The 27,728-nt window shown below is 32.1% G+C and overlaps 1 protein-coding gene and 1 long non-coding RNA gene across 4 annotated transcripts in view; one reads left to right on the top strand and one right to left on the bottom strand.

The window, feature by feature from the left end:
• Nucleotides 1-27,728, bottom strand: part of LOC141460998 (QRFP-like peptide receptor) — a 245,397-nt gene that overhangs the window by 990 nt on the left and 216,679 nt on the right. For 2 of the 3 annotated variants that reach the window (XM_074141577.1, XM_074141580.1), the window contains exons 3-8: nt 18,905-19,026; nt 14,180-14,303; nt 7,325-7,530; nt 5,257-5,359; nt 3,579-3,605; nt 943-1,103 (exon numbers count right to left, since the gene is read on the bottom strand). In XM_074141577.1, coding sequence (XP_073997678.1) covers nt 943-1,103; nt 3,579-3,605; nt 5,257-5,359; nt 7,325-7,530; nt 14,180-14,303; nt 18,905-19,026 — 743 coding nt within the window. The remainder of the gene's footprint in view (nt 1-942; nt 1,104-3,578; nt 3,606-5,256; nt 5,360-7,324; nt 7,531-14,179; nt 14,304-18,904; nt 19,027-27,728) is intronic. The other variant, XM_074141579.1, reaches the window with a different exon arrangement.
• On the top strand, nt 14,775-17,772 carry LOC141461003 (uncharacterized). Its single transcript, XR_012462457.1, has 3 exons — nt 14,775-15,213; nt 16,428-16,595; nt 16,788-17,772. It is a non-coding gene; the product is annotated as an uncharacterized lncRNA (long non-coding RNA).

Raw genomic sequence — 27,728 nt, forward strand, 5'->3', positions numbered from 1 at the left:
TTACAAAGGCATTTTTTTTTTTATTACTTTTAGTGGACTGAGTAAGTATTAATTACTACTGGTAATCAGAAATGTTTACTGAATGGGGAAACTGTAAGAATAAAATTTATAATAAAATTAAAATACAAATGAATTTTACAAATGCAATTTATTTATTATAATGCAATAATAGCAATTAGAAAACGTGTTAAGATAAATTTATAAAATGTAATGCAAATACAAAACTTTATTTTGTCGTAATTTACATAATAACTTTTACTCAAGTGTAGACTTTCGATCTAAAGACGACAAAATTTATTCAATAAAGCGACAATACCGCTACACTGACTCTCTAGTTACAGAGGGAAGATCCCACTTCTTTCCCAGAATTTTCTTAGGAGTTTTAGATCTATAAGTATGCAATGTTCATACAAAGTTTAAAGAAACTGCCTCTTCCGAGAAAATTGGGAAAAATCTAAAATGGCCCATTCGGTTAGCAGGTTTTGTTCAAAGGCTTATTGCATGGTGGAACGGTGTCAAAATATAAATTCTTATCTTTCAACGACTTTCCTTTTTAATTACGTTTACAACAAACAGGAGTTTTTAAAAAAGCTTTTTCGCATGCAGAGGACCCTTAAAACGGAACATTAATGGAAAAAACTAAAAATAATGCTCCTTTCATTACTAGTACAGTAAAAAAGTAAATAATTTATTGATAAAAATTGTCTCGCTAACTGGCATGAAAACTAGTGTCTCATCGATATAGTACCTGTATATAGCACCTGTCGGTAAACAAACGCTATCACCTGAGTGTAGTGAAGTGATAGGATATGTACCGCATCATTAGTTTTCGATGCTTGCGAAAACCTGACGTCGTCGTATCGTTCGCAATATACGTGTTGCTAAATGTGACTAGTTTTACACTATATATTTTCCTCCAACATAAATACAAAATCAGCAAACCTATTGAAATAAGCTAGAAGTTGGAAATAAGTGGCCAACTGTTTGAGAGTCCCTTCTCTGATATGTGGTAATATATCGTACGAGGTGAGGACATTGTCCACCAGGACTGGTGCCCAACATAGAATGAACACTATTACAACGGCAACAAGCATTTTGATCACCTGTAACAATAAAATAAACACAACAAAACTAGATTTAATTTTGTCTACATAAGCAAAAAGCAAATCATAATGAAAAACATTACATCTTTTCAATGACTTGAAACTTGTTTAAGATTGGAAAATTAAATTAAGTTATCAAACCACACAAATTAATTAAAGCTCTTAATTATAGTAATTGAAGTAATATGAATTTTTAGCTAAACGGAGCAGTATAGAATAACTTAGACCGAGCTGCAGTAGTGTTGGGCATTTTTTCTTGGCTTGCAAGGATGAACAAATTGTGAGGATTAAGGTTCATTGTGTTACGATATCTAAATTGATGTACACGGTCTTAACTCTAAATAATGCTTTGATTAATAAACTGTCAGTAAATGCAACAGGTTTGGTGAAATAAAGGCAAGCCTTTTTCAGCTATTTCTAAAAGTTATAAAATTATTCTTGTAGTTGAACTTTTATATTTTCAGCAAAACTGGCAATTTTGATTGTTCCCCCTCTACTTTTGGGGGGAACACTTAAGAGAGAAGCTTAATATAACAATTCCTGTAGAACTCTAAAAATCATTTTTAATAGAAAGAAGTTTTAAAGGCGATTGGCCTACAAAAGTGAACTCCAAAAACATTCGTGTGTACTGCGCAGAAATCGTCGTGTTGGATATTGCAAGAACTGTTCGGAATATTCTGCCATAAAAGCTTGCTCGCATCCAGAATACTTATTCTCTTCTTCTCGTTCTCTTCTTCTCTGTGACCTAGTTAATTGCCGAATATTCTGGGATTAAACTCTAGAAAGTCCCCGGTAATCTAGTGGTCAGAGATCTATGCAGCCACAGAGGGGCAATCTAACACTTAAAAAGCGCTTGCAAATGGAATTGATGATTGCTCCAATAAGTGTGCTCAAAGGCAAACTCTATTTCATCATCATTACATTCAAACAAACAGACAAAATAAACTTGGCAGGATCCAATTACATTTTTGGTACCAAAACAATCACTAAATCGCAATGAATTTGACTTGTCGCTAATCCCCTCTTTACACGAAACACCTAAAAGTTGTTAGAATATATAAGTTATACATGACAGAATTATTATTATTATTTTTTTTTTTGTTAAATCCCTGTAATATATCTGCAGCGGAGCCATTCCACAGATCAGGTACAGAGAGCAGCAGATAACCTCCTGGCTAACCTGGCTTGCGAGCCAGAGGAGGCACCTTTATAGACACATGCTTCACAAGCTGCGTAAAGTGCATTATTTGATAAATTAAGGAATAAGTTTGAACCTTTAAATGAAAGATTTTGAACAGTTAAATATGTGAAAGGAGATTTCCAATTTTTTTGGTAATTAAACGCAACTATCCCAAAATTACCAAAAAAGTAGTATATTAAACATTCTTGTCTGAAACGGAAGTAAAATTATTTTTTAACCCTTTTGTCTTAACATTTTATTATTGCTTAGATAATCTCTCGGAAAGTTTTCCAGTAATCTAGTGGTCAGAGATCTATGCAGCCACAGAGGGGCACAGAGGGCACTTAAAAAGCGCTTGCAAATGGATTGATGTTTGCTCCAATATGTGTGCTCAAAAGCAAACTCTATTTCATCATCATAACATTCAAGTAGTTACTTATTTCCCGATATTAAGAAAAATACTAACTTTATTGCCTTGGCAATATTTTCAGTAGAAAGGGGATGAAAAAAAATTCATAAAAATGTCCTATCACGTGCTCTTTTCTCTCTTTGATAACAAGTTAAAAAATTGAAATTTGATAAATAAATATCAGATTTTGAAATGGTTATTTATATAGATATAACAACATTCTAGTAATGCGCCTTGATAGCCGAGTGTTAGAGACGAGTTCCAAAACCTTAAGTTGTATTCTGGAATCTATGTTCGATTCTCGGTCAAAGCCTTGGATTTTATTTAACCGTTGAAAATAGTCTAAATCATTTATAGTAATGAATGTTTGGCTGTCGCCTCCGTTCACGATACCTAATTAGGTAGTTGGATGAAACACCAATCTGAAAAAGTTGGCATTTCTTTAATTTATTTTTAATATTCCATTATATAATTATAAATCATTTTTTTATTATGCCTTGAGCTAGGTGGATGATCAATTAATTTCTTCCGCTCGGTCAGCTATAGGGATGAGCGCAAGTTTCGGTACTACTTCGTGGATAAATAAATAAATTTATTATAAAATTAAATAATTTTAAATCATGCAGTCCCTCACCACCGTTTACTTTTTTATTAATAAACAGCATGCCTCACTACAGCAATCACGCATGCTCCGCTAAGGTCATTACTGAGTTTTGCTTGAATGAAATAATCGCTGCGTATGAAGTTAATTGAAGTAGTAAATAAACATAAAATAATAAATAACTCAGATATCTGATCGGATAACATGCGTGACAGCGCCTTTATGAGGATGTTAATGAAATAAAATACCGCACCTACACCTGTAACACCAAATTATTAGACATACCTGCCTTTCACTCTTGTAGTTCGACATCTTGAAAATAAGAAAGATTTAGGTTAGAATAATTAAAAAAAGATAAATTTGAAAATGGATAATGTAAAAAAAATACAAAAAAACTTAAAAAAAATCGTCGATAGAAAATAAAAAGACATGATTTTAAAAAGTGTTGAAATTAAGATTTTCCGTAACTAAAACTCTACAACTGAGGATATAGGTTGGAAGACATGACAATTTAGTCTCTTAGCTAATTTATAAATTTGTCCTCATGCACATTGCAATGTTTCACTGAAAGAACGTTACGAGCTGAGTTACCTCAGCTTTACAACTATTGAATCCTATCTTTCTGGTGGTTGCTTTCGAATTGAAATATTCAAAATTTTTTAATTAAAAAACCTGATTTTTTTTTAAACAAATAAAGTTTCTTGTTTGGGATTAACATAAAAAAAGTAAGAACAAAACCAGGCTTTGAACTCGGAAGTTTAAAGGGCCACAAAGAAAGGATGAGACTCGTCAAGTGGGCCAGCAGAACTGACCAGCCAGCTTGAATTATAATGATGAAATTGCACTGGCAAAAGAACCCAATGTAGTAGGCATAACTTAAGTGGATTAGGAAGCAAAGTGTTAACAAAGAATTGTATCGAAGGCGTACGGATTGGGCTTAGAGAAGAAATCATACAAAAATGACAGATTACATGCAAGCTTCCAAAGCCATACCTTCGGTACAGAAATTTTGAATCGGTCGATGATGAAGTTTAAGCTCCTTTTATTAAGGATTTATTTTGTGCATCATCTTTGCTACCTTCGCTGGCCAGCGTTAATTTCTCTTTGGTTATTTTTCGTCTAATAATTTACCAACAATAACACCAATGAGAGCAAGTTCGGGTGTATGGAAGGTATTACTTCACTTCCAACTCTTTCTTCATAAAAACTTCTTTATTCGAATTTGTTCTAACCTTAAGACTCCGAAGACGCCTTTTCCCAACAGATGTCACTACCATTAAACTACGGATTAATAAACGGTATAATGACGATAACGTTGGGAGTTCAAGAAAAAATTAATAAATTTACTAGAACACTAAATTGTAATGGCTTCTTACTTATAATCTATTAATAACAAAAAATGTATAAATTATAAGAACATGGTACATAATTTTGAAACCAAATGAAGTTCAAGATTTTATAAGTTGAAAATGAAAACAGCACATTTACCAAGGAATCTATGAGAAGTAAAAAAAATAATACTTTTATTCGTCAATAACGACTAAGTATGATTTTAAAACATTCCAACTGTATTTACTTCACTTTACAAAACATTAAAATAATGTTTAAAATCCTCAATTATTAGTCTCTAATAACTCCTGTTTTGTTGCTTACATGGAGAGAAAAAAAGCAAAGGAAATTTTACGGATTTAAGCATCTACTAGTAATAAAAATCTCAATAATTTATCTCATCATTATATTTAAAAAAAGCAAAAAGTGAATATGTAAGTTTGTTTTTTATTTCCCACATGCGAGATTCTCATTACTAGCCGAGGGTCTTCATCCTATTCTAGAAATTTTACTTCATTGCAACATCAAGTCAAAATAATGCACTAAACGAATACCGCAAACTCAGTTTATCGAGAAAAAAAAAAAAAAAATTAAAAATAAAATGAATAATAAAACTGGCAAAAAAGTTTCATACTTGTTTAACTGTATTATTCTCTTCTTCTGATCTGATTTTAGGCTTAAATGTTCTTGGATTTTTTTCTTTGGTACTTAGAGGAAAACTCTCACAGTTCATTGTCCTGAAACATAAAGCAGATAATAAAAAAAGAAATTAACAAAAAAATAATAACAATAAAATAAATTAAATAAGTTAGAAGAAAAAGAAAAGAACATTAACACCTTGAAGTAAGAAATACTAAGTTATGTAGCAATAGTGATAATGACTAATAGAAGATTGCATTTCAATATCTAAATTGTAAGAGAGAAGAGAAATTTGGTTAATAAAGTATAATTATCATAATGAGATATGTCAGATATATAATTATGGAAATATCTATTTAAATTGAACATTGTTTGACTTTAATAAAGAAACAAAAGCAAAAAAAAAGAAAAAAGAATAAGTTAAAAGAATGAACCATTAAGAAATAGTAAAACTTTTTAGCTGTTATATTTTATCAGACATAACATCAGAGCTTCCAAATGAAACAAAAATAGACCTCTTTGATATCAGTTCGACAAATGTCTAACACAGTGGTTCTCAACCTTTTCAAAGACGCGGAACACAATTATGTATATACTTTTCTCGCGGAACACAATTATGTACATATTTTTATGAAAAAAAAAAAAAACGTTTTTACAATTAAGCCTAGATGCAGATTACTTATTAGATGACAGGTCCTCAGTGCTCTAGTTCAAATATTGATATTAATTCGGTAAGATTACTTTTCAAATGAGTTGGCTGTTGAAATTGCAATTAGAATTTCTATAAAGTTTCAGATTGTTTACTGTCCTTATTTGAGGCCAATGAAGTTAGAGTAACATTGGCTATTCAATAATAACAAATGTAACACATAACAATCACACACAACCCCAGCTCTCTGTTGGATTGTATGTTTAGTGAACAAGCTAGCTACGCGATTAAAGTTTCTTTTGCTACATATCCAATAAATCAATATCTAAACTATACTTACAGTCAACTATAAAAGTAACTTTTATTTGTCATAACATCACTTAGGAAATATCAGCTTAAATTTAGATTTTAGTAAATTATTACAATTGATTAACTTTCTTTATGTTTAATAGAACTGCATGGGAAATTATATTTTTGTGTATCAATAATAATTGATTTTGACAGGTTTCTAAGATGTTATGAATTTCTAGTGTTTATAATGACCAGAATGGAATCTTTGTAGGAGGATCTAGCTAGAACAAGGTGATTATAATTTTACAGGATGCACTATTTAGTTAGAATTTTAAACCTATGTTTCACTGTTGTTTCTTGGCGCAAAATTTTGAAGCAATTGTTCGTAGGTCCTTTTGTATTTCGAGCCGCGATGTTTATGTGTTGGTAGCCAATTCCACGATGAGTTAGATTTTTTAATTTCTTCTTTTATTTTCTCTTATCAAAAATTGGAGGAAGACCAGCTTTTATTTCGAGATATTTTTACGGGAAACAAGTTTTTTCAAGACGACTTAGAGTTCAAGAGCGGAAAGTAACGAAAAAAGATTGGGAATAGGAAAGGATGAAGTGAGACTATTCAGCAAGCCCTCGTCTTCAATGTCGCAAAAGATGGATAATTAGATAAAATTCCAACGGGGTTGGCGATAAAGCCTAAGCCCTGCGATACAAATCCTTTATCAACCATTAGTTACATCTATTTGCCAGTTCTATCTTTCCTATTTGAAAGAGTCTGGAGTGCCAGAATGCATCGGTTTTTCTTCTTCAAAAAGTAGAACTCAATGCCATACATGCCCTTCATACTGGCCAACTGATATTTTCTCTACTACCTGACAAAACTTCTAATACATCTGTTTGTAATTCTTCGGATGAACAATCTGGCTACTGGATTTAAATTGAATAATTTAGTTCATATTCTTCAGGTAAATGTTTAGAAAAATGACAATTTACATTTGCAGGACGAATTATTATATAATTTATGTTAAAGAAAAATGTCCTTTGTAACAGTCTTTTTACCTCAAAAAAAACCTCTTCCTTTGTGAATTTAAAAAGAGAAAAAATATATTGAATAAGTTTATGTACTCACGCTTTGCCAGAAGTCATATGGAAACGTCTCTGCATAACCCTGAAAATTTCCCTGCATATGGCGCTGTACGTCACTGTCATGACTGAAGCAGGCAACAATAGCACAAGAACAAGCATATAGACTTCGTGACATCTCCACGCGACCACCCAATCCCAGTCTCTGACACACCAGTACGCTTTTATACGGCCACCCACCGGCATTTGGACCTGTAAAGTGAAACTTCACAGTGATATTTATTAATGAACACTGGCATCTCCTTACAGCCAATTAGAAACTGAGACACCTGTAAATACATTTAATAATAAAGTAAATTTATTTTCTCAATTGCAATTAAATAATAGAAAAAGTACAATCGACTTACATAACAAGGACCGCAGTCCTGAGCAAGTTGACATTACTAAAACATACAGAACTATCCCTCAAGAAATTAAAGCATTTCGAACAAGAATTGATGTACGTTTACTTGCTACAAACAGTGAGATGAAAAATGGTTAAATCATCTATTAAACATGTTTAACAATATTCTGTCAAGTGAAAATATTCCTGTACAACGGGCAAAAATAAAATTAAAAATGCTCCATAAAAAGGAGAATACACAGGCTTTAAAGTATGATGATGGGCTAGCGATCGATTTCATCTCTTTCATGCTCACCAGATCACAGAAGTGATCATTAAGCTGTCCTTTTTAATTTAAAATATTTACACTGTTAAAGTTTTAAACTTTTAGGATTAATTACTGACGGCGTCCCAATAGATTGTGTTATCTTTTAACACCCAACGAAACTAGTAGCATTTTCCATCTTTTTTAAAGTTTAAATGAGTGTGATCCTTAAAGCAGATTGGTTAGTCTCATGAAACTAGTCGCTTTAAATTTAATTTTGTTCAAACATTATCACTGTGTAGGCAGCATTCTTTATGACATCATTTACTATCGCATTCATATATATTCTCCCTTTAACAGTCTCAACAAATTAATTTCGTAAGGGGTACCATTTAAGTAGGTAAGTAGGTAGTAAGTAGGTAAAAGCTATAGGAGGAGTTTACATCATAGTAGGAAAGGATGCCTCTAAATATGTGCACCAAAAACTTTACGATTAGATCTCGACGTACTTACAGCCGTCACAACTCTTTATTAACTAGTAGCATTTCCTTAAGAATATGGTCGTTTAGAAAGTTCTGGCTTCCTATACTTCGTATGTTGGTAACAGGGAGATATATATATTATTTGTTAAAAAAATGTTAATGGTAAAGTATATGCTTCCGCCTTCTCACACGGTACCAATTGCTATTTGGACGTTAAGCTCCGCTTGAAGAAATATACTACTTTTGCAGTGAAAAGCAATGAAGAAAATATATTAGGGCAGATAATTCGCTACCTTGGCTAAACTTTTAGCTTCTGATGTAAAAAAATAAATAAATTTCGTAAGTATACTAGACTAAATTTGAATTATCTACTAAACTGAATTGGAAAATGAACCAACAGTGATGGGTTAGTGTCTAGAAGTTTAAGAGAATAGGTCAAACGTCCTAAAAAATTATCAAGAGATTTCATCTTAAATTGATAAGGGAAAAAGGTATACCTACGAATGCCTTTCACCTTTTCATGTATTTTTTTGTAAAATTGAAATTAGTTTTACTAATTAATTGAAAAATGAACAGGCAACGACGGGTTCTGCGCGTGAGAGGCACTATTAATAAAATATGCAGGTAAATAATTTTTTTTTTATAAAGAGCAAATGAATAGAAAGGTTTTTTATATTCATTTTAAGGTTAACTATTTTCTATTTTTGCTTTGGTCATCTTTAAATGAAAGCGTTGGCAACTAGAAAAATAAAAAAATAGGAAACGTTCAATAAAAACGTTAATTTTATGTAACACATCCTTCACCTACCTTTGACATCCACTAACATCCTCAATTTCGATATCCCATGAGTTCTCTTTTTACCGGGACGTGCAGGGAAGGGATTAGCTATGCTATGCGGTTAGCGTATTGGATTCCCACGCGGAGGTCCCGGGTTCAAATCCAGCTGCTGGCCCTAATATTTTCTCTTCCTAGGAGCTTGTTACAGCTTATTGTCCGGTGATGGACAGTGTTATCTGTTACGAGAGAACACTATCCGGAGGCGGGTAGTGTACTGAAAGAAGCTCCTGGCGCCAATAATCTCAGATGTTGACGCGCCTTAAATCGTAAAAAAAAACCGGGACGTACGCCGATTTGGAACAGCTCTGTTTGTTGCACGTACCCCAACCCCCTCTATCTGCCGGTCCTAACAAAGGCCATCATTTATGGGTCTCCCGTTTTTTTTTGTCCTGATCGTAAAGCCTATTCTGCATCTTCCGACTACTAAAATTCTTTCCTGAGCTTTGATGTCTATGTAACAAAGTAATTTCAACACTTAAACTTTAGAGCCATTGCCATTGGTCACAGAATAGAGTTACAGAATTGGATCTTTTCAATCTAGGCATACGTTTACTCATCAAGATTGGCTGGAGTGCTCAAATACACTTATCACCAGCTGCTAACTTAAATAAGCTCCCGATGCTTTTTTTTTTGTTCATTAACTTTGTATTTATTTTTTGTTCAGTACCATTGTCTTTTCCTACAGGTTCCAGAAATTGCTCTTCTGCCTAGCAAAAGATACATACATCTTGTTTTATGACTGTACATCTCTCGTCCAAGTTCTTTAATGGCTGATTCCAAGAACCTTGATTTCAGTTCCACCTATGATCCAGCAAAAATTGTTTTAGGCATTAACTATCTCCTGCACCATCCAGCTATAGGTATTGTCAATACCCACGTTTCGGTACCATAAGTCACTTATGTATAATTGAATTTATGAGTTGTGGTTTATATTCGCCCTTAAACAGTTACGTCCATGTAATTTAATTCCAGCAGATAACCGTCTCATATCCTCATTGATACTGGTTTTATGGCCCTTATTGTTTATACAGATAGCAACTTTGATATAATCGCTATACTTTTTCTAAAAATAATGAGATCTAAAAACAAAAAAGTAAATTATTATAAATCATTTGACATTCTCGTAGGGACTCAAAGAAAAATTAATATCAAAGTGGCACATGATTCACCTCAACATTATTGTTTATGAATAGACGCAAATTATGGAAGTGGTTAATAATGACATGCAAATATAGATTATAATATGTTAAATCCACTGGGTATTAACATCTAACTGAATGTTTACCTACGCGTTTGATGCACAATAAGCATATTAATTAGTGTTCCTCTCATAATATTAGTTATAGTGTCTTATTCAGGATCTATTTCACTAGAATATTATGAAAACTATCCATTAGAAATTATCATACTACTAGTTTTGACTTACTATTATACCAGTTATCTAAGTCTAATCTGCTGTCAGTCGGTCTTGATAGCTTGTATTTGAAAAGGAGTTCTTTACTGTACCTTTAAACGATTTAATTTGAAATGTATTATTTGACTTTAATAACTAATCAATAATTCATTACTCTCTTCACACACTACAAAAAAATTATTTGCCAACTCTTTAATTTAAAAATAGTGTCTGATAAGTTTAATTCAGTGTTTTTTCTCTAAATTTTATAAACATTACTTTAGCCAATTACCTCTACTCTTAACGATAAAGGAGAATTAGGCTGCAAAGTAAATTACTATGGCCAAAAGAAGCTTAATACTTATCACTTTTTAATTCCAAAAGGAGAAACCTTTTTTCCAAGGTCCATGGTTTTTTCCAGCAGTTGTTAGTGCACATTATCTGCTCAAATTTCAAGCACCAAAAATATCAGAGATGTCATTGCAACCAGACCAGGTTATAAGAAATTGTTTCCCCTACTGTTGTCACAGACTACAAGAGGCCTACACCCTGTGAGGACTCTCTGTGGAGAGTAAGGAACAAAATATGTAATCGTCCGCACTAGAAAATCGTTCACAAGTTGTTGGATCATACAATTTTTTTTAATTCCAAAAAATTCATAAATTAAGCATTATTAATATTTATTACTTTACATTTGCAAGAAAATATTTTATCGTAAAACAGTTAGCGGAAACTGCTTCATAACTAGAAAAGGTCCAACAAAAACGACGAATTCGTTAACATATTTAAAATGAGATGACCAAAGTCAAATGACTATTTCTATTTTGATTTCACAAATCAATTTTCTTTAAAATTCGAGAAATTAGTAGTTATATTTTACTAAGACAATCTAGTACGCCTTATCTTAAAAACATAAAATCTTATTTTTCAATGTTTTGATGCAGAAAAGGAATAGGATCAAAAGCATGTCCCCACCCCCATTCAATAAATACCTAGAAACAGTATGACTGCACGGTTTAAGAAATGCAAATGAAAATAGATATTTCTCAACAGGTTTATTTTTATGACCGTAACGTGACTTTCACACCAGGGACGATCTAGACCATGTGATGAAAACAAAAATGTTACGCAGATTAGGGAATGATTATTCCCTTTACGACAACACTGAACAAAACGTTACATAAATGAAAATAGAATTTGATTCAAAGTGGCAAGAGGAAAGAAACAAATACACCATTTAACTATTCGCAGTCAATGCTGCAGGAAGAAGGCAAAAGTGAAATCCGGAGAGCAGTGGGAATGCTGCACCCGGTATTCTGGAACAAACCTCTTCTGACAGTAGAGATTAAAGAAGAACTTTACACAACCAAGTATAAAAGAAACCAACACGAATTGATGGTGAAAAGAAAATGAAATAGTTCGGCTTCTGTTTAGAATATTCTTTTCCTTCGATTTCAATTGTCATGACTCGTGAACTTGATGAAAACCGCTAGATGTTTTACCTTCGCCAGAAATAAATTAATTTGGAAATAATATCATCATTTATCAATATTGTAATAATAAAATAAGTAATTTTGAAAAACATTTTGAATCAATTCGAGAAATTTGAATTCAGTGACTGATGGATTAAGGTTAATTACTAATTCTCAATCAACTTTTGGGTTCGAAAGTTAGTAAAGTATCTGCCTAAATACAGTAGCACGTTATAAAACAATAGATCTATTGAACAAAAAATATACAAAATTTATTATTTTTAAATATAAAAATATGTACAAAAGAGGTTTTTAAAAACTGAAATTATTCATTCAATAAAATATGACCATAAAAAATAACCTAGGGCTGGCATTACACTTTAATATTTTACCTACAATACTCTTTGGTAAGGGCTATTCTCTTGGCCCTCTCAATATAGGCAAAATATTTATCCCATGGGAATGGTAGCTTTTGAACAATGTATTGTTGGGTCTTAAACAGCATATTAGGAAAGTAATTGAATATTTTATGGATTCATTTTTACATCCATAACTTTACAGAAATGTTTTGCAGAGTGAACCTAAACGACTCTTCCTACAAGAGAGAGAAAGAGAAAAGTCACTCTAATTGAATTTCAGCATCTCATTTAATCCTTGTCCATACAAATAAAGAGGAAAAATGGTCAAAGAAAGTTGTTTTTCAACATTATGCTTTTTTTGTACTGTCTTACCGGACAGTATTAATTACATAACTGATAGGGGGATGCTAAAATACTAAAATGGTACTTGAGAGAGGCGTACTACACACCCAAACAAAGAAGTGTCCTAAACTGAATTTTTCTGGTAAAATATTTGAAATAAAAGTAATAGATTTACACAAGCATACAGTAATCAGCATACAAAGTTTAAAGAAAATAGTTAAAGCCAATATAATTGAAATAATCCACTCAATAATGTGATAGTTTGATGAAGAAGTTTGACCGATACAGTTCCAATGAATAAGTAAAACATAAGAAATTAGAGCGTCCTGCGATTTTCTCCTTTTTGAAACAGTTTAATCTCATATATACGTATACACATGCTCACTTTTTTGGACTCAGGGTACCTCTAAATGATTTCCAGTTAAAATTCGAAAACTATGCACAATTGCAATAAAAGTAAGTCAAAATCAATTAGTCCTGAAAAAATAAATAAATAAATGCGACAGATTTGTTGTTAGTATATTTTATAGGAAAGTCTCCATAACCACGTATTACAAGAAAAGTTCTTGGAAGTAGTATACAATATATCTTTTAGATTTTATAAAATGCATTTTTCACGATTTAACTATATTTTGTTAAGTAAACGCTCCTAAAAAAGAAGTCTAACATCACAGATCCCTCACAGCTTCAAAAAAAAAAATTAATTAAAATATTAAACTATTGGAGAAGTTTTCAACGGTATGGAAAATCTTTACAAATAAATAAACAAAGTAGGAAGTACTCAGTAAGTTGCACTTCTACGACGAATTTTGGCCACGTCTTTGACTAAGAACTCATAATCTCATCTGTATAGAATATCAAGATGCTAAATTTGTGTACAGTATCTTCAGCTTCTAAAGTGGGTTAAATTTTTTTTTTTTCTTGGGGATTAATATTCTTCCATCACTTATCTGCACAAAAGAAGCGTAAAGAAAAAAAAAAAAAGATTCAAAAAGGAAGTATATAGAAAAGGGTAAGACAACAACTATTCAACGGGTGCCAAACCACTGTAGCAAAGAAATGGCCTAAAAGAATTTGCTTGAAAGGAATTCATCATGGACTGCACCTCTTTTTTTAGCAAAATGAAATATTTTCAAATTTTTCAAGCTAATATTAATATTAAGCTGAGTTTAAACTAACTGAACAGCTTTCTGCAAATTCCACTCTAGGATCCAGTTTTCAGCAGAAATGGAGTTGGGACCGATAGTGTCCAGTCTTACTTAGGACTAGTAAGACTAATAATCAATAACTTCCTTTCCCCTTTTTGATGCTTTTCGTATTATGAATATTTTATAAAACAATAACAACTTATTTTAAGTTAAAAATTACCTGTACAAAGAGAATTGGGACCGCAAGGAAAAATGATGCTACCCAGGTGGTAAATATGATCTTCCTTGCCTGGCTGATTGTACAAACGTACTTGGCTTTCATTGGATGCACTATTGCGTAATATCTGAAACAATAGATTAAAAACCAGATAAATTCAAGTTGTGAATCTTTAAAAATAATTATCAAAGAAACCTTTGTAAAGATATGATTCCCAGGAGATAAATGACTTGGCACTGACAGTTACTTCATTCTTCAGGTAGAATCACAGTTTAAGTAATAACACTCATACAGTTAAATACTCAGAAAGTGGAACAAATGGTCCGAACTTCAATTTTTTGTCCCAAAAACAAAAATAAGGCATCACAGTTTGGATTTTTAAATATATTTGTCGATCAATTTTTTTTTTAGTTCTACCTTACCATTCACAAGCAAATATCTATATAAAGTATTTATAAAACCACATTACTGCGATTCGGAGTATCAAAACTTATTTTCTCGACGAAAACTTCTTTCAAATAGCAGGCAACAATACAATATTTTTTTTACTATTAACATAAAGGAAGCAAAGAATTGAAGATTGGCATTCTATAGAATAAATAAATTTGAAATGAAAAAGCTATTCGTTAAAGTAAAGAAACCTACACAAACGCAGCTAAACCCGATAAAAGGTTTTGGGCCAACAGAAGCAGGTGTAGATACTAGGTAACGACAAATCGTTTGTTTGGTATGACGACAGAGCTATAAACATATAAAGGTTTCATCACCTTGAGAGAGTGTATTTGGTTAAGTTTCTAACTTATGCCCTTCTTGAGTTAAGGCACACTCTGTTTTCCATTAACCAAAGTCTCACACAACAGCGCATATATATATATTTAGAAGCTCGATATCTATATGTATATCCCTAAAACTTTAGTATAGGCCCATCACCTAGAGCATTTACGTTTTACGACATTTGGCTTTGGGCTAAATTGGATAGGCTGACTGATATTGGGTGAAGATGAAGACCCGTGGTATGGACCTGGCGGCTATTTGAGGTGAGGATCCTCTTCCATTTGCGATGCTTTGAGATTTTAGTTGAAGAGATAGTTACTTAGGTGAGCTTGCGACGTATTTTCATTCCACAAATCTCTGCTGATCAATGTAAACGGTACATCTTCTTGCGGCCCCGCTGGCAAATGGGGACGGGACTTGACACCGACTTGGTCGAATGCCGATTCAATCATGTCTATGCCTTCGTTTATTACCCGATGGGTCAGAAAGTCCCTATGTATGTGTGTGTAATGTGGTGCCCCGCATCAGGTGGGTTGACTATGATAGCAGGAGTAAAAACAAACATCTCACATCTCAAAAATCCTGAAAGACAGCACAAATGAAAACCAGTTATGGCTGGTCAAAGGTGATTCAGTTCCTTTCACTCACTTTTCTATATCTTAGTCATTTTCTCATATCTAAATAGATTATATTTTAAATATATAGTCTTTACCATAACATTTTTTTATTTTATTTTAGAAGTAATATTAATCTAACGTTGATATTGAGCAAAAAATGCTCACAAATTAAAAAAAAAATTCAGAATTTTTAAAAAAAAAATTTCATAAGTTAAGATCATTTTCGAATAGTTTTCGCCAATATTCGACAGTTTCACTTTACTTTCTCATGAAAATAAGATCGTATGAAGACTCACATGACTTTTCCTTACCGTAATTTACGAATATTATTGAATTTTTTTGCCTCCAAGAGAAAATTTCTTGTTTCATGATATGTACTCGTATTTCATGTCTTCACATCATATGCATAAGTGCTTTTTCTTGAATAGTGTCTAATAATAACCAAATAAATTAAATTAAAACCTTAAACTATCCGCTAGCTAGAGATGTCCGCTAGAAAAAGATATAATGCATTGAAACTGCAAGTTATTTCTTTAACAGTAGCCTTGCTGTCAAAAATAATTAAAATATTCAATACCGTACCAATAACCTAATTTTTCGCTTATCGTTTGCAATTGTAAAAAATTGGCTTTATCCTGTTTTTGAATTGTTTTGACTACTTGCTTGATTTTTAAGCACTTTAAACAATAATAATTAGTTAAAAATTCTCCACGAAACTCCATTTACCTTTCCTTTAAATTTTGTAGAGAGCACAAATCTGACATATGGAGCTGATTTGAATTTAATCATATTCTGATGCTTCTAGTTTTCAAATTAGATTTCTTAAATTAGATAATAAACAAAAAGAATATTAATTACAGAAGATGATGCCCGTAGTACTGGAACTCAAGGTGACTCCAGCAACAGTTCTGAATACTTTCACCGAGAGCCCTAATAACGCAACCTGATCATGGTGAAGCTTTCAATTTGCCAAGACCAAACCCGTCGACAAACATCTAATCAATCGTGACTGTTCTCTACTTGCACGTGTGTGTATGCCTGTTTGATATTTTCCTTTATAAATTTACAGATTGTGATACTGAATAAATCAATCGATAAATCATGTGCAAATAAATCAGTCAGGTTTATCTAAGCCTGTTTTTTTTAAGCAGAACAGTGTTAAATTATTACTTTGCAAAACGCTAAAAATTACAACTTTTCTAATTAATAATAAATTTCAGAGGCTTGGACCAAACTGAAGTCATATTCGTGCGACAGACCATTCCAGCAGAGAAGGTTTTCTAAATCAAGAGTTTGACAGAAATTTGTTTTCATTAATGTCAGAAGTGAAAGAGTGATGGGAGAAGGAAGCGAAAGACTGCGTTTTAAAGATGGAAGTTGCCAACATAATTGCAATCCCCAAAGTTCAAGCCAGTTCGTCTCTCTGGTTCAAAATTTCATGAGATGGAGCCTTGTGGCTTAATATTCTTGACCGCAACATGAAATAAATTCATTTACTTCTAAATTTAGTAACATAAATATGCACACAAATAATCATTGCAACTATTAAGCTTGTAATGTTTATACGTTACTTTCTTTTAATCCTCCTGAGAGATTTTGTAAGTTTTGTTATATTTATAACTTTTTAAAAATGTATTCTTAAATATTCTAAATGTGTATTCTTAATGTATTCTAAAATAAATTATGGCAAACATAATAATTGAAGTAATTGTTCAAAAAGTCAGTCTTGTATTTTTACTCACACTGCTTTAAAAGCGATTTTGTCAGGTTTTAAGTACGATTTTACCGTGCATTTTTGTTTGATGAAAACAGTAATTGTAAAGGGCGTGATCATTTTAAATAAAATCTATCGAATAGTTTTAGATTAATGAATTTCAATTGTATTATTTTAAGCTTGCTTAAGTGTAACTTATTTATACATTATATCACAAAGCTCTCTTCCAAAGTACTTCTACTGAGTGTCTTTGCATACTGTGAGAATGTGTATGTGCAGGTGAGAGGTGCAGATTATTTGACAGAAGGGAGCTGTTCAGTTGAGGGAGTTATAGCTCTATCCTTGTTGCACCTTGCCTACCATATGTTTCGCGCTGCCTATCGCAACTTAACGACCATATTAACATCCCCAAAAGTTATATTTGGAAATTAAACTCTCTGCTCTCGTCATCCGTGAATAATCTTTTAAATTTCAAAGGAAATACTACCAAGGATTTAACTTCTTCTTTGAATAATTCTACCAAACGTAGAAGAAGTAAATAGTTCACCAGAACAAGTTATTAAGAAGCAAATACAAAACATTGAAGACAACTTTACAAAGATGGCATGGTACCTCTCTTAAGTAAAATAATGAAATGCTAGATTCAAAAATAAAATTGCTGCTAAATAAAGATGATTTTGCCGGAATTGAGGAACAGATTAGTAGATGAAAATACGGCTATAAAAAAGACGTAAGTTAAAATTCAAAATGCAAATCTCAAATCCACTGTTTATAATTTAATAATTTTTACAAGAAAAAATATTCCTCTGCATAATTAAGGAATTAGACAGATCTGCTTTGGGTTCAGAAGAAGATACATAGATAGTGGTTAGAATTGGAAAGAAAAAACTTTCTTGAACTAATTTTGGTGGAGTTCTTTAAGATGTTCTAAAGAGTGCTAGGAAATAGAAAACAATAGGTATTAGGACAAGTAGAGATTTACTACCAGATATCAGGATCAAAAAGAAAAATTGGTGATACGGCAAAGAATTAAGAGAGAATTAGCGAAAACAACTTCCTGATTCATAAAAATAAAAAGTTTCTTTGGGCAAAAGGCACAGAGTTTGTCTCGGACTGGCAAGCTAGAGTATTTGGATAAAATGATCAATAATTTTGCAATGGAATTCCCATAACAATAGAAGGACAAGCAAGGAAACTGAAAGGACCGTCTGCCTGAGTGTTAGTGATGGTGGCAGTGCTTGATTGCACTGTGACAAGGATTAGCAATAAAAAGGATGAAGTAAAATGTTTTGAGTTTATTAAAAATTACGTCATTGTTTTTTTATTTGAAACATATCGAGGAAAAACATTTTGTTTACTTTGAATGGTTTTTCGGCTGATATAAGTTAGTTAAATTGGGAAAGTGCGTCGAGAGAATTCAAAATCTGGGCGATTAAAGGAAATCCACTTAATAGGATATAAACAGAATTTTCCCATTCACTTCTTTTTGTCAAATTAAACGGTATTATCTTAATTCATAGCAAAGTGATTTTTTTTTTGTAATTCCAACTGCTGAATTGTCTTATAGGCTGTTCTCACCACATTTGCTTTCTAAATCTATGAAATTAATAAAAAATTGATTACCTCTCCACGCTCATGGCAGTAAGCGTGAAAACTGAGCAAATAGCGGAAACACTCTGCATGTAATGCATCATCTTGCACAGGAATACACCCATCGTCCAGGTGAATGAAAACAACTTTGCTAACTGTGAACAAATAACAGTAATATTGTAATTATTTGCCTAAAATGAAGAATTATTTTCCTAATGGAAGAAACATGAACATCATGAAATGTGAATTTAAAGAAACCCAACGTCTAAATACCAAATTAAGTGCCGTGGGCTGAGGCTGGAAGCTGAAATTTACGAATTGCATCTAACGAAGTATCTGACTTACTTTCCTTGTCATTGAACGAATTTTCCGTTGCGTTCGACCTAACTCCGTTTCTGTTCAATGACAAGGAAAGTAAGCTCCAAAGGAATTCTTTTCTCGAAAGCTCAATCACCGTACATTCTAATAGAACGATTGATATTAACAGAGGAATAGCCCCTGAAAATGATAAATTTCAGTGTACTACATCTTTGTAAGGAGAAAATGGTTTCTACAAGTTACAGAATTATTAAAAGAAGATGGTCTCAAGTCAGTCTCTTAAGAGTTTCGAGTGCACATCGTTTCAATCAATTAAATCTTCAAAATGAGTTAATCTCTATCATAAGAGATTCATCTCATGCAGCCAGTTCGAAACTCAAGTTTCTATTTGAAGAAAAAAACGTCGTAATGAAAACCTGTGTAATTATTTTTTATATTATATTTTTTATAGTGAAAGTGTGGACTTTTTCATTTTATTTATAAAAACAATTCAATAAAAAAATTGAGAAATAAACTTTAAAGAAGTAACTATAAGAACATCTAAAAGAAAAAGAATATAAAATGTACAGAGTGGAGCTCAGGTGGTAGAAGCTGATAGCCAGCCTAATGGTCAATTTTGGTATCTGGGATACCTTAAAGGAAATGCCGGTTGCAATGCCCGACCCAATGCCTTCACGCGATGTTTCACGGTACATTTGCTTCTTCGCTTTTATTTATCTTTGAGAAGCTGATAATAAATAATTTGGTCTTAAATTTGCTTTTGTTTTCAAATCTCTTTTCTTTTGATGTGGGTAGCAGCCTCACCTCTGACTTAAGGCGATTATTATTATTACTATTTAAAGTCTTTATTTATAAATATTAAATAAAAAAATAAGTAATCAAAATAAAATAGTCACTTCTAAAGAAGCCAATCATGGTCATAGGCTGTCGGTGGATTAAGAAATAATATAGTCAGTATCCCACAAGTAAGTCAGGAACGGTGAAGTATAAATCTTCCCGTAGGGTAAATGTGGGATCTATATTTTGCCTAATGGCAGAGATGCGCAAACTTTTTTTTATTTGCACAACTATTATGAGAAATGAAATACACCGCTAATGCTGTTTCTTCTATATCAATATCATAATGTCGTACATATTAGGCTTCCTGACAATCCATAGTCACTGAGGATATTGCTTGGTAAAGCGATTTTTTTTGTTCTCTTTCTTTATGTCGTTCTTTTCATCCTCATCTTCGGCGGCTTCATTTTGGTCTTCACCTCCTTTAAACTTCTCATTTTCTTTAACCGGACATTAGCTTCAAATTTCCCACTATTTTATTTACATTTTATATTTTATTTTTCTCTACTTATCTTTTATCTTTTGCACAACTTCTTTTACGTCTTTTTTTAAAAATATTTTAAGACTTTTTCCTTAACATTTCCTGATACTTCGTTACATCGATATTTTCTTAAGCACTTCTTTCAAATCTTCATAGTATTAAGTGAAATTTAGATTCAGCCAGGAATTAGAAAAGGAAGGCGGAAAGTTTGCATTGAAGATTATTAATTTTATAACACAAGTAATTTTAGGGTGCTTCAGGTAATAATGTAAATACTTCATTATTTAAAAAACATTCCGATCAAGACAGCTAAACACAGGTATTAATAATTAAAATTGAATAGGAGATCATGTTCATTCCCCGACTCTCTTGTTATGAAGGGACTGTTTAACAACTAAAACAGAAACATTTTATTAAATAATTGAACAGAATTTAATACAGCACATTTCGCTGGTTTTAACCCTCGTTATGTTCTGACCTTAGTTGTTGATATTAATAAAAAATGAGCTCTAGCGAATAATTTATTGGGTATTATAAGTTTGCTACATATTCAAAAGGTATATTGATTATTCAGATTGTTTATAATTCATTAAAGTAAATCTACATTTCACATGCTGAACGTAAACCTTGCTTTTATATTCTAAAATATTTTGTTTGAAGAACACAAATTTAACTAACATTAAATTGACGAACTCGGTTAAAATAAATAGTGTTTCTTTTCTGACAGAATATCAAGAAAGTCAAGAATTAAGTTGCAATCTTTCCGAGCTTCAGCTAATGAGGTTTCAGAAAGAAAAATATGCTGTACTTATGAATTTCAATTACCTATATGCTCATAAGTGCATATAGTGTTAGAAGAACTATTGATTTCGAAGGAATAAAATATAGTTGATAGTTTATAGATTACAGTCTATTTGCTGACCTGAGCATAAAATAATTGAAATTAAAAGAGAATTCTGCATTGTTTTTAATGGTTTAGATTCTAGGTAGTAATAATTTTGAAGAAGCAAAGGTCTTCAGTTAATTATTGTATTACTAGAGGTCATGCAAAATATATTGGTTGATGTGTGTAAAACGAACTCTTTTCACAAAGGATTGCTTGCAACAACAGTAATTTTTAAAAAAGGTCCTTATATATTTGGGATATCTTTATCTCAACCTATTGGTAGTGAATAATAATGATTCGGTTGAAGTATCACTCCATATATCATATCAAGGATATTATTTTATTGCTGAGTGGTACACAAAATTTGTATTACTCGTAGTATTGCTTCAACCTTGAGTTCTTTTCTAATCAGCTTGCTTTCTGAAGCACGAATCCATTCCCTGGTGCGGCAAGCGGCGTTGAACATCTAAATTGTCAAGAGCTGGTATTGGATTTAACAAAATGTAAAGATGTATGACTATCTAGGCGTAAATGATGTCAAACTTGATGCCGATCTAAATAAATATGAAGAAGGTCCACCGGATCTGTTGGAAGGTGAAAAGAAAAATCTATAGGGATGTCAGCAGCACGTGTGGTAGTCAAGATGACAATAAGGACGAAGGACTAAAGTAAAAGGTGGAGAGTGTAGTTCCTTAGATATTTATCTAATAAGAAGAGCTTGTGAGTGACGACATGCCCAGCTGGTGAGTAGCAGGTGTTCCAGGTTGATAATGTTTTCAGCATCCTACTGACACCACAGAGTGAATAGAAATTTCAATTTTACTCTACCAAGGAGTACTTAAATTAAATAAACACTCAAGAGTAAAGTAATATTCTGGACAACATTTGGAAAATTAAAAGAGTTGTTAGAAATATTGTACAAACGCGAATAGCGATTAAAAAAATGTTACTAGTACAAACTAACAAACAAACACCGAAGTTAAAATTATGTTGGAATCAAATTGAAGTGAGAAATCTCATTATAAATTAAAGAATAAAGTTATAAAACTTTTTTAATAGAGAGTGTGTCATTAGCAAACGTAATGAAGGTAAAACTTAAACAGGCCTTCACAGCACTTATCTCTTGGTATTAAATAAGTAATAAGTACAACTCAATTAATACACTAATTGTATGTAGTTGTTTTTAAAAAAACTTTTTAAATTCACATTTCTTTAATCAAGACAATGATTAATGGATGTAAGAGAAATTGTCTCAATGATCAAGGATTAAAAAAAAATAAAGTTAAGAACTTAATTATGTGGCTCTGCTATTCAGCTGTGACTTATTCTCTTCCTTCCGCCTCATTTTTTTTTTTAGTTTGAGGCGAATCAACATTTGAGATTATTTGCGTCCGGAGTTTTTTCCAGTGCATTGCGAGATTTGAAAATCTAAGGGCCAGCAGCTGGATTCGTGTCCAGGATTTCCACATGGGAATCCAGTACGCCAATCACAAAGGTAATTTCTCCCTTATAATTTAATATTTTGAAGTGAGATTTTATAAGTTAGAATAATGCCAAACTCACTTTACTGTCTAGAAAAATCATATGAATGGTGGTATTGCCTTGTGAGAAGAGAGGTAGTAAGGAGAATTGTGAATGGGACGAACAGTAATGATTCATTTATGTTAAGCTTACAGTAGCATCTTAGCTAGGCTAAAAGAAATTGACGGTACCAGAGAGGTTAGAGGCGATTGCTTCAAAGCTAATATGCATTGTGGAACTGGTTCTTTTTCCAGGACTTGGATTATATTTAATGATCGCCTCCGTCCTCGTCAACTAATTCGGTAGTTGGTCATAGTAAAATACTGAGAATTTTCTTGGCTGGATTCAGTAAAATTAATGCGATAGGTACAATATAGCAAGCAGTTATTAGTGGCTCTTCTGATCTTCTAACATTTTGTGGGATTGTGTGAAAAAAGAAATAGTGGGCCCCAGTAAGTTTGTAACATTTTAATTATAAGATTATCATTTTTTTCAAATTATATTTGAAAGCTCACTGAATGTTTATACTATAAAATGGCTTATTTCAAAAGGAATAAAGAAGAAAGCTCACTATAACAAAAAGTTCTATAAAGCGAATAGTAGCAGTTTATTAACATATCTTAGAGAAAGTAATTGAAGGCATAAAAATCTCTGCGATTGACCTTTGAATTTGGTTTAATAAGAGGAAATTTTCTCTTAAATTTAAATGGATCAGACTTGTTATTGTGTCTCACAATATCTTGTACTCCTTTTCGAATCTAAGAACCCTTACATACTTTATGAACAGCCTAAATTGATTCAACGTTCATTGAAATATTTTTGCATTAATAGAATTTGTTTGATTGTTACTGTAGGAATATGAGGAATTTATTAATAATAGAATGCAAACTTTTTAAACGAGATTATTTCTTTATAACACGTCTATTTAAAGACAACGACTTAAAAAATAGATTCCTCGTTATTTAGAATCTACATACGAACTGAATAAATCACAAAAACTACTTGTTAAAAACTATTTATTTAAAAAAAAAAAATCAGTAAATAATAATATTTACATCTTTTCTTCACCAATCATAAATTATTATTTTATTTAACTAAATAACTAGTTACTAGTTTTCACTCACGCTGACTTACTCCAAATGCTTCTGAGGCGATCTGAACCGTGTGACTTGGTACAGACAGCCGCATCTGAACGGATATAGAGAAAATAAACAAATCTGATTTATTTAACTTTAAATTCATCAGATATAAACTTGACATTTGAAAAGGATATTTAAAATCTACTGTTGATTACAGATGTTGATTCTCTAATCTATAGGATTTAAAAACAAACAGAACAGATTAATTGTTCGCTGTTATTCTGCTTTTTTATTGGAAAAATTACAGTTCAAAAAAAATCGATCGTAATCTCATCAGCTTTGAGCATTTCAGTGGCAACTTTCATCGCTCTATAAATACATTAATCCATCATCTGCAAATGCATCCACTTTGTTCCCGGATAATGCTAATCATTTTATGCTGAAGCGATATATTGGTAAATAGGTTGAAGGTAAGCCCATTTCAGTAATCTTGGATAATATTTTTGAGGGTTTTCTATTCACTTGGCCTTGTTTGGTGAGCTAAGTCCAAAATTTTAAATCAAAACAAGTTTTACGAGGCAGTTTATACCGCGTACAAGTATTTCAATCACATATCACAGTTTGATAAAATTTATCTAGTATTATTTGGAAGATTGTATTTAATAAATACTTGAATTAGATGGCTTATGCATGCGGTAGAATGAATATTAAAAAATAATAATAACTCAGATTAATTAGAAGTCCTTGTTGAAAAACGTTTTTCATTAAATTGTGAAAGAATCTGTGTCTTCTTCGTTGGTTCTATAACATTAGGAGTGCAAGTGGAGATTAACTACCATTAGGATGGAAATATATCTAAGTCTACAGGAATAAAAACAGCAAATTGGATCTTGTTCTTCTGAAATGTAAATGATTTCAGTTCCTACTACTATCAATTGAACTTACTAAACACCTTTGCGGGTGATCTTGAAAGAATTTCGGCTACTTGAATTTTGGATCTTGAAAGTGATTTCTTTGGGCAGGACAGAGGAAACCAGATCTACAAGGAAAATAGCGAAACCTAGGCTCATCTTGTGTACATTCAAGAATTCTGGTATCCTCTTTGTCTTTGAATATAAAAATATAAAAAAAAGTATCAGTGATGGAAAGTAATTTGTAAAAAAGACAGTTCAAGCGGCTATAGCAATTGTTTGAAAAAGCAGATATAAATAAAGGAGATTCGGCTGATAGATTGAGTCAGGGGCCAAGTGGTTGAAATGGAATTGTATGAGGTTCCGAGAAGCAATTTGAAAGGAGATTGGACAAACGAGGCAATTTAGTAGCCAGTTGGTGTTGCCAACGACGAGAGAAAATCTCTAGCAATAGTCTTCAGGAAGCGATTCTTCGATGAGACGAACCAGTTCAAGGATGAAAGCCAGCACTATGAAAATCATAGATTAGAAGAGATCTCTTTTGCTTGTAAAGAACACATGAACCACCTTTGTTTTTCTAAGTGGAAGCTTTTCCTGAAATAGTTCTGACTTTTATGCAATACCACTTTCACTTGGGCTTCATCAAGAACCCACTCTGAAGATTCACTGCATTGTGTTTGAAGGAGGCGACTTGAAACTTTTAAAATGCTTTAAAAGCAATGCCACCGGTTTAAGCTGCATGCTTAATATTTGGTTAACTGAAAAATTATAGCTCACTATTTCCAAACTTAGCTATGTCAATCAATGGTTGAAGCATGAACTTTATTTATTTGAAAAGTGTTTGAATTACTCACCCAAAATAAATAACTGAAAATAAAAGTATTACAAAATTGTCAAATACAAATTATGGTAGGCTAAAGCGCGACTTGCAGTTCTTTTAAAAAGTCGTTAAATTCATAGCTAAACATTTTTCTAGAATTTACTCCTATTTAACTAGGAATAAGCTCAGGCTTATCAACTACAATTAAACTTAATTGCGATTATCTCAGTCGAATAAAAATAAATCTAGTTTGTAGTCGAAACAAATATGATATAATGAATTCACCAAGGAGTAATTAAAGTAAAAGGTATGGCCAAACTTATTTTGCATATTGCAGCGCCGAAATAATTTGTTCGGGGTGTGGTTGATTAAATCAATAAAAAGGAACTCCCCGTTGGCCGATAGTTTGATTTACGAGATTTTTTTTTTCTCCAATTAGATTACAAATTTAAATAGATACTTTCACACCGGCTCCATGGCTAGTTCATGGACTGAACCGTTCCAATCATACGGCTGACCGACCTTGGTAACTGTATTAATAAAAGTTGAGGAGGGACAAATTAGTTTATTCACGTTCGTCCTCTTTAATTTTACGTTTTTTTTTTATTATTGTAAACGAAAAACTAAAGACATTCTCAATTGTTTTTTTTTTTTTCATTTTACCTGAGAAGTTTCGGACCTCCACGCATCCTACAGCAGAATGTGAGAGCTGTTTGATTTTTTTAAATTCCAGCCATGTTTAGATTTTAATCCTTCGTCTGAGATTGGTTTTTGAAACTTTTTGGAGAATTGAAACTGTAGTTACTAAGAATAAGAAATCGTTCGGGCTTAAACCTTTATATAATCCCCATGGAAATGTAAAATAATTAATTAAAGAAGATACAAATTTAACATCTATAAATGTTAAGATTTATATAAGAAGTGTATACGTGTATTTTAATATAATAGTGAATCAAAATTTGTAAAGATAGGCAAAACACACACAAATGTTTATTATAGATAAAGTCGAATGGAAATATTTGTTGGAGTTATTTCTTTGTGATAATATTTGCAGACTTCCATTCAGAAAGCTTGGTCCACATCTACAGACAAAAGATCCATAGTGTCCTGAATCTCCTGATTCTAGAGGTGAATTGTAGTTTTTAAATTATGTTTCTAACAAACATAATTTGTTTGAGTAGCGGTTTCCTGCGGTAAAGTTAGATACAGTTTCAAAAAAAAATTCTCTGTCAAGTTAACACTCTGGACGAAAGTGATCCATATCCTTTCTCCTAAAGTCAGAGAAATTACGTGAATAAAACGTTTGTGGAAATGTTACTCCTTATTAACGAAAACCGCCAGTTGTAGATTTTATTGTTCTTAGTAGGTTAGAGTCCATATTTCTTTTATGATAGAAAAAATTGGAAAAGATAAATGATTACGAGGATATTTCAGTGGACTATGTTGTAAAAGAAAGCTTGCAGGCTTTATTTATCGTTCACTTGGGTTATTCGGATGAACAACATTGAAAAGGCGGATTTAATGAAGAAATGGCACGCTATAAAAAAATACGGAGGCTGATTTTCTAAACAGAATGAATAATTTATGTCATTCGTTACAATTAAATTATACCCCGAGAGAAGTAAGTTTGCACAAAAAGCTCGTCATGTATCGTTTCTTTACTATACATATATCGTAGATATCACTTATAAAAATTATGACTTTTCCAATTGGTTTTGTTTTCGATTGGACCTTGGCTTAACTTTTCAGCTCGTGTCAATGAGTAAATATGATAATTTATTGAAAATTTAATGTGTTGTGTCAGTTTATATGTTAATTTTTTTTACGTATCACATAACTTTTTTTGTGCACTTACTGATGAATAAAGTTTTTGATGGAAACTGCTAGACATTTTTTGTTCCAATCATTGCTAATAAGTCCTTTTAAAAATGTTCGTTTCAGAGGCCTGAATCGGAAAACACTCCTCACATGTTATGTATTCTCCAACGCATTTTTTTGGTTTAA

This window comes from Rhodnius prolixus, unplaced genomic scaffold, assembly GCF_049639745.1.
Source record: "Rhodnius prolixus isolate KJV_2025 unplaced genomic scaffold, Rpr scaffold_6, whole genome shotgun sequence".
NCBI classification, from domain to species: Eukaryota; Metazoa; Arthropoda; class Insecta; order Hemiptera; family Reduviidae; genus Rhodnius; species Rhodnius prolixus.